The sequence below is a fragment of the Gavialis gangeticus genome, unplaced genomic scaffold, assembly GCF_001723915.1.
Source record: "Gavialis gangeticus isolate Ggan-Ray unplaced genomic scaffold, GavGan_comp1, whole genome shotgun sequence".
In the NCBI taxonomy this organism is placed as follows: Eukaryota; Metazoa; Chordata; order Crocodylia; family Gavialidae; genus Gavialis; species Gavialis gangeticus.
Window position 1 is genome coordinate 17197199 of NW_017728996.1, and position 8669 is coordinate 17205867.

At 46.3% G+C, this 8669-nt stretch overlaps 1 protein-coding gene across 1 annotated transcript in view; it reads right to left on the bottom strand.

The window, feature by feature from the left end:
• Positions 1–2409: 2409 nt before the first annotated feature.
• DET1 (de-etiolated homolog 1 (Arabidopsis)) overlaps positions 2410–8669 on the bottom strand; it is a 36645-nt gene continuing 30385 nt past the window's right edge. The window contains exon 4 of the mRNA XM_019504063.1: positions 2410–6974. Coding sequence (XP_019359608.1) covers positions 6785–6974 — 190 coding nt within the window. The 3' untranslated portion in view covers positions 2410–6784. The remainder of the gene's footprint in view (positions 6975–8669) is intronic.

Below are 8669 nucleotides of genomic sequence, written 5' to 3' on the forward strand. Positions count from 1 at the left end.
GAGGGAGTCTGGACAGCACCACTGAGAAGCCCCTGCAGAGGTTAGCACAAGGACAGTATCACCTAGCTCAGGCACCTACTTTCCACCCTACAGTGGCTAATGGGGCCAAGGCTCTGGCACCGTTTCTGAATGACACCCAGGAGGGCAACGGCCTCAGACATCCACACAGCAACCCCCCCCCCCCACCCACCCACCCACACTGCCTCTCCCTCTCCCGGCAGGAGAACCCAGGCTGTTTTCTAGCTGCTCTTTCCTCTCCAAGCTGCTGTTTTAACTGTTTTTGTTGCTGTGCGCGCCGAGGACGTTTCCATGTTGATAGCTGCTTTTGCAGGCCGTCTCCTGGTTGTCATGGTGACAGTGATTAGCAAGAGCTCAATTGTGAGGCGGGGGAGGGGTAAATGCTGTATCTCCCCGAGTGCTTTCCAAGGGCGGCAGGTACATCTAATCCCAGCATCGCTCCGTTTTATGCCTTTGATGAGCACCAAGAGCTATCGAATGACCGGCGTAGACAGCAACAGTTGCTCCGAGGGGATGCAGCACTCAGCCTAATAACACTCAAATCACAGCCAGCTGCAGCCAGCAGACAGCCATCTCTGGAGACCGCCGGGCCTCCTCCTGCTTACCCCTCACTTTGCCACATCTCTTCAGCTTCACACCAACTCTTTCCCCTCTTCTTCCACCATTTCATTTTCTTCTCATTGAGAAGCACGCAGAGGGTGAGCTCCCTAGGGGCCTGCACCGCTACAGCCCTCTGCGTACCACCTTGAGTTATACGTCTCTGCCCCCAATCAAGCATACCTTGAGTCAAGAAGCTCCCAGTCAAGGTGCACCCTGGCTACAGACAAGTGTGCCGCGGTTGGACGTGGCTCTATTACCCAATACGAGCAGCCACACCTGTTGCGGGGAAAGTCCTGATCGTTCACTCTTTGTGCAGCTAGACTAAAGCTAGGAGGTCAGAGGGCGTATGAAATGGAAAACAGGACTGAGAGCACCAAAGTTCATTTTCTTCTGCTGTTCTGCATATCCATGGTCTGTAGCTGCCCCTAGTGAGGCTGGAGGAGGGAAATGTAGTGATTATGGGGATGAGATGAGCCCCAGATAGGGAAGTGCAAGAAGAAGCATGTCCAGGAGCAGAGGCCTTGTGTTTTTCTCTAAGGGGGTGAGGGAGCTAAAATGGGTCTCACCTGTGAAAAGCTACACTTCCCTAAGATTTACGTCACCATTGTACCTGGCCCACTATGAGGCCATTCAGGAAGCCTATGGTCATGGAAAACCAATACCTATCATGCTCCGAAGTGGGCTACTGATTAAAAGTTAGACTGAATGGGACTGTTATCTTTGTGATTTAGCAACTGTACAAACGGACTAACCAGTGCGATGGGTTCAGCTTCCAGCCTGATCAGTCAGACTGCTGTGGAGACTCGGGGTGCTTACATTTTCCACCAGTTCCATGCAGACTCATTCTAGTTTGCACAAAATGTCCGCCATCCGCAGTGGCTGGCAGCCAAAAACCCTCTGGATCTCCTCACCTAAAGGATTTTCTATTGGAGGGAGGAGAGAAGAAGGAAGATTCAACTGAAGTTCATGGAGCACCTGACCAGCCTTTCTTCCTCCCATCAACACGCAAACAAACTTCTCTGAATTCTTCAGTGCACTTGGCATTCCAGTCATTGCAAAGCAGATGGCGATTCTGCCAGGCTCATGCACCACAGGAAGTAGAAAGTATCTGAAGACAGGATTTCATCAACTGGCTGGCAGGAGCCCAGAATGGTTTGTGGAGAAGGGACAAAACAAAAGGGAAGGCACTGCAAGATCTGTGCAGAGAAAGATGAGAAGACAACCAGCTGCAGCTGTCTGCTGAGGCCACCTCCTTAGGGCATACACAAAGATGCCCACATGGTGCAGCAAATTTCATGCTTGCTGTCTTCCTATGAATCAAAACCAAAGAGCCAGCATACTAACCTGGCATTACAAACTAGCCATGAAGCTGAATTGGTATGTTTGGATTAGCATTACTACTCTCCAGTGTAGCCTTTAACTAGGTGTGCTACAGCTCTGTCACAACTCACCAGCCCTATTGTATTGCCCCTTCTTCATAGTTGTATCTTCTGACAAAATTGCTGCTATGCAGCTAACTACCCGCAAGCCACTTAATTGCAGACTGTTACAATTTTCAAGCTGGGCCAATATTATTGTATTGCATAAGGGGAAAATAATCCATGTAATTTAGCATTTTTTTCAAAACAAAAACAGAGCGCATTTTCTAGCACATTATCTAAAATCCTTACCCAATCATTGCACTGGAAAAAAAAAGACAGAGCTCAATCAAGAAGCAGCTGGTCATTGGATGAGCAGATAGCACAGCTGGCTCGGCCTACAGGTTTCTGGCCACTAGAACGCTTTCTACTCCCCCCCAACTTGCCTGACTACACATCTCAGTAGCGTGGTAGAGTCAATCGTTCTGTTTCCTTCTTTTAGCAAGATAATCCTCAATGACAACAAAGAGACAACTTTCAGAACCATGTCAAATAGACAAAAAGACACAGCAATAATGACACATTAATGACCAGGATCCGGAAACGCAATGGAGTAATGCAGACCACCACCCCCAGCACAAAATTTGATTACCCTCATTTAAACATTTTTCTGTGGTGTTCGCCCATCTCCTACAATATTTAACTGGAAAAAGGCTGCTGGTTTGCTGCAAGTTCCCTGCCTTCCTGGCTTTACTGCACCTCACTAACTTCATCTTCTTTCCCACCAGGGTGACAAAGATCCTGCTAAAAGGGCTGGAGGAAGAGAATAAACAGGGTGGGCCCCAGGAACAAAAGGCTGCAAATCTGAATCTTTCTTGTGTGTCAAAAGCGCCTGAAATGAGCATAACAGACACACTTCAGAGTGTGTGCACAGAAGCAAGGTTCTGTAATTACATGGGGAGCACAAGGGAGCAAAGTCAAGAAAGAGAGCAGAAGTGGAAGAGAGGAAGTCAGTGCTAGAAGGTTAATTGAAAGGAGTCTTCAGAAGGAATTTGCGATTAAATTGATTTATGGAGGTACAGCAGCCTGTATTTTTGATTCTGCCGCAGTTTCTGTAGCTTCTGGCCTAATGTTGCTATAGATAATCCTTGCACAACTGCCCTACGTGTTTTTTTCTACCAGAACTCTCAAGTAGCAAGGAAAAAAGAGAATTTCACTGTTTAGCCAATGCATGCCCTTTTTCAAGGAAAGAGTATTTCTACCAGTTTGTGCCAAGCTGACCTGAACTAGGGACTACTCAGTGCCAAAGGGCTTTTATGGAATTGTTTTGACACCAGCTTGAGAAGCTGCTGGAGAAACAATTGTGCACACAAAAGAGGGACAGTACCTAGAAAACAAAGAAGTGACTGGACTCCCCAGGTGCTTTCCATCTTGAGTCAGGGACCACTCACTGAGCAATCGGTGCCCAGCTGAGTGAAAGGCTTAATCGTCTTGGAAAGACCCAGCTTGTGCATTCTCAGCCACAGATAGAGCTCAGCAGTGGTACTTGCCATCTGGGAGGTGCATGTGGTTAAAACAAAAAGTCCAAGGTTTTCTGACCCAAATTACAAGCAGCAATAGGCCTGCCAAGTCATTCATATTGGCTTCACTTTCTTGTGCTGATGTCTCAGAAATAAGTGATGAAATAGCCCCAGGATGAAACCTAGGAACAGAGAGGAAGAAAAATGTCTGGGTCACAAATGGTAAGAGCAACTTGGAAACAGAAATGGGAACAAAAAAAAAAATGCATCTCACCTCTGGCATTAGCTTGTGCTTTTGTCTCCACACGTGGCTCTGTAACAGCTTCCATACCACTCTGGGGTAAAACATCAGCACAACAGATTGACTGCTTTTGGAAAAGGGGGAACAACATACATGTACCTTCCCCACGGCCAAGCATACCTCTACAATTCTCTCTCATAAAAAGACTCCATTTACCACTGATATCTCCCAGGAGAGTGTGGAAAACAAAGGAGATGAGTCAGACTTGTAAACAAGTTCTCATTTATTCTGTTTATTTGTGTGGCTAACAAGTTCTCATCCTAATCTAGTAAAAATATTAGCAGAAAATATTTGTCCTTTTTCCCCATACACACACACATACATTTTTTGTGTCTTAAATAAAAGAGTCAGAACGTTAAGTGTGAGACTCAGGGAGAGGCTTCTTTATCAATAAGCTCCTGTAGTAAAATCAACTTTTTGCTCAAGATATAAAATGCAGCAACCCTTGGCACTGAATCTCCAGTGCTGCACCAAGGCAATCAGTGCTCCTCAGAAGGATCAGTCAAGTCATTTAAAAACATTAAGAAAATACTTAGCACTTATCTGGCACTTCTTGGCCATGGGTCTCAAAGCACCTTCCAGAGGCAGGGATGTGTCATCTCCACTTGCAGAGGAGGAAGCAGCAGCACAGAGAAGTTACCAGTGACACTTGCACATCAGTTTAGTGCAGAATGAGGAATGTCTCCAAATCCCATGTCCTGTTCAGCACCCCATGCTTCCTGCCCTTCCCTAAGTGGAATATATATATTCCGCTTAGGAAAGTCAACACATCAGACAGTCATAGATGTACTAGCTAGTGACATCAAGGAGTTAACTGAATCATGGTCAGAGCTGCTGAGTACTTTGGAAAAGACCAAAAAATATATTGACAAGAGAGTAATAAAGATGGAACACTTTTGGCAAGTCCACGTGTATTCAGGAAGTGATAATTCAGTTACCAAGCAGCTACACTGAGTTACAACAAGATGAAACGTACAAAGACTCCCTACTTTGAGCTTTAATAGAAAGTTTTTTGAGAAAGAGATTGTAGGGGAAAATCCCTAAAACTGTGAAATTGCATTCTGGGCTACAGAATCTGGGCTGATAAATCTCTAGGGGATAGGATGGCTCAAGGCTTCGGGAATAAGGTATCCAAACCCTGCCAGGTCAACAGTACCAAAAATACAAAGATCTGCTGGCTATTCAGTGAATTATGTGACAAAAATCTGTGATCTCACAACTTCCTTAGTGGACAAGTAACCAGAACCCAACTGGCCCCAGTGTTAGTAGCAGAGTGGAGATACCAAAATCTCAGTGGTCCATGAGATACAACTCCCCTTTTCTTCAAAGCAGGCACCTTTACAAGGACATGTTTGCCCCATCACTAACTGTGCTGTGCTTGTCACATGAATGGATGAACACTAGTCTCCCATGTTGCCAAAGTGGCGCTTTTCATAAGCTCTTTGTAACCTATGAGGACTGCATTCTTTAACAACATACATAAGATATACGAGTGCTAGGATGATGTACAAAGTAAAAGTGCAGCCAACCACCTAGTCAGCTTCAGAACTAGGTGAGCTGGCATTTAAGTACACAAGCTCAGACCCACAAGCATTTGGATTCAGATCTTTGCTGAAATCCAGTAGCTCATCCTTCAAACACTGCAGATACTGCAGAGATCAAGCTTGCAATGAATCTAATGTGAAACAGCTGTGCTTTGATCCCAGCAAATGAAACCTCTTGCCATGTCACTTCCAGTTCTTGCAGAGAACAGCGTGTGACCTGGGAGAGGATAGACAACATCAAGTCAGCAAAAAGTCCAACGTCCAGCAACAAGCCCCCAGCAATACAGATGAAGTCTCCCTGCGCAAAACCCAGAATGCACCTAATCTAAATTAGTTCCCCACAATCATGGGCCTGATGTGCACACCCAGAGCCAATGACAGAGGGTGACAGTGGCTGCCCCTCCTTTCTCACCCAGAACAGCAGAGTCCTGGTACTAGAGAAGGTGAAAATACCACTTGGGACATGTTCCCTGTGTGCAGCATTTCCCCTTAAGGTATCAAGTCTCTTGCCACAAACAAAAAAACCAAAAGCGACCATCCATCTCCAAAGCTCTCTCACGCATCCCTGCTAATCACTACCTAGTTCCCACCCTAGCCTCCAGCTCCTCTAACTCCCCATTCAACTTCTCCAGTTTCCTTCCCTTTGAACTAATGCACCACCTTCCCTCTGCGGGGGGGGGGGGTCACACTGCTCTGCAGACACTAAGGCACATAAAGTGACTTGCATAAGAATCAGGTCTGGAACGCCTCTCTCTGAACTCCGGGACCTGCTCTAACGGCGCTCCTCACAGGCCTTTCTCCTCTCACACCTTGCATATTGAAGTAGTCTGTGTGCACTGCGTGAACTAGAACAAGAGTTAGTTTTGTTTCCCTGTTATCACTTAAATTTCAAACACAACAAAAAACCACCCTGCTGCAGCTCCTCTTCTCCCCCTTCCAGACTGATTACTTTTCTCAAAAATGTGGAAGGGCATCGATACAGAAAGAAGCAATCAATGTAGATGGCAGACAGCTTGGCCTGTGCTAGCACAAAACAGACAACGCAAGAGAAAAAGGAACTGCCTCTCAGGGAAACAGGAGGGGTTTCTCAGCCACATCTGGTTTGCCAATAAGCACAGGGGAAAAAGGTACAGGATTTAATGCAATAGTGCAAACCAGGTGGTCATGATAAAGAGCAGCATTCACATGACTAATCTCCTGTCAAGATGGCCCCTTCAGAACTCAGTGGGATTTGCTTTCAGGAGCTGGCTGGCCTGCAAGTATCAGCCAAGAGGAATCAGTATCAGTCCAGAGAAATTATGGTGGTTGGTAAGAGCTTCCAGGTCAGGGTTTTTTCCAGTGAATGACAGTTTGGTATCCCAGAAGGCATGAACATCTGGCTTTGGTGTGTCCATGACAAAAGCATGTATTTGGTAGCAGCAGCTGCCCCAGCTCTAGACTGTACTATGTGCAACTGTGCCTCATGTGGAAGTTAACAACATATTCTGCATTAGTCCTTTGCACTGAGATGGCAAAGGGCTCAAAGGGGTGGAAGGTGAATGCAACCAGGCGTCGCACAGTGTGATTGATGGGTCGACCCAAAAGTCCTGCCTGGATTTCAAACTTCAGGAGGCCAGAATCCCGGGCATAGAATCTGAAACGAAGAGAAACAGAGAAGGTTGGTTATGTCTACTACTGCTCGCTGGCACTGCCAGTTTGGGTACCTCAGGAAGGTTGACTGGTGACATTGATGGCTGACCCCTTGTTCCATTTCTGCATTTACCAATAGGTGTGCTGGCAAGAGGACTGATGTCCTCACCATATGACTGGCCAATCAGTAGCACTGACTGACCACAGGAATGACAGAAGCTCGTTCTGGGAAAATCCCCTCAGGTCCTTTCACTGTATCCCCATTCAGAAGAGGCATATCTGTTGGATTTGGCCCTGCTCTACAATGCTTGAATTCTGCTTGGCAGCTAGTTTCAGTTCAAACCAGACCTTCTGGTCCCTTGCAGATTTCCACAGAAGATTGTCAATGCAATAGTCTCAAACTTGCAGTGTTCTGGAATGTGACTCAAAGTTGCTGCTCTTCAGAGATGGTCTGGCTCCCATACAGAGCAACATAACTGACTATCTTTCCTTTGCAGCTTCCAGACTTTTTCTCAAGTCCTGGAGCACTCTTCTCTAGGTCTCAAAGCCATAAATAATATATAAGCTGTCTCAGGCTACATTCCCTTCATCTCTAGTGGAAACACAGGGTTCTCTATAACCTTCTCCACTGCCCCAAGACTTTGGCAGGCTCTTAGGCAGGATTTTGTACCTCTGCAAACCACCTGGACTCAGCATGAATCATCGGTCCTAACCCCAATGTTGGCTCAGCCATTTTGACATTTTTCCCTGCTATTGCCACAGGTTTCTAGTTCCCAAACTGCTGCCTTCTGCTTCCTGCCTGGTAGACTTTGGTTGTTAGCACTTGCCTCAGGTTTCAAGGTATAAAAGCATTTCTGAAAAGCACAGGCTTCTAACACCCCCATGCCCCCATCTTGTCACAGTGTATTCAGCTCTCCAGCAGGCAGCACTGGCTCCGGACACATGAAGGTGACTTCCTTTCACTGCTTGACCCCCCTCTGGCTTTTGATAATACAGCCTACTGAATTCTTCACATTTTTTCTAGCCAGCCACCCTCCACCCCTCTCTCCCCCAGCAAACTTGGCTGCCAATTACACATAAGAACCAAGCAGAAGATTTACAATCTTGGTATTTGGCTTTCCAAAAAGCCCTTTTCCCTCCTACACAGAACAAGGCATGCAGGGGGTTGTTTTTAAGTAAAACACGGCCTATGGTCTGCTCCTCTCTCTCCAATTCACAGTAATTTACCATACTCAAGATGAGCTCCCTGTAATCTCAGAGATGGGCTTGGTTTGGTATTTTTACATCCATTTTTAAAAGTGCTCTGCAATCAGAGGCCATTTCCATGGGCTCGCACTCAGTGGATAAATTAGGCACTGAAATATAAAACTCGTGTCAATAAAAACAGCAAGACTAGTCTTTTAAAACCATACAAAAATGGTTAAAAAAAGTATCTGCTTCCCATTTCTTGTTTAAATAGGCTCCTTCTTAACCCTTTCCACTGACTTTAATGCTCTAATACTGGAGTTGCTGTGTTAATGCTGCTTTCCCAGCATATAGCACCCCAACCAGTTTGTGGTCCCCTGCTGGGACATTGCTGCCCAACCTTTTGCGAGCATACGTGAGAAGAGCTCTGAAGCCCCTCTATCAGGGGAAATGCCACAGAGCAGGATGTTTGCCTCTTCGGCAGCCAACAAAGGGTGACAGCTGCAGCTGTCCA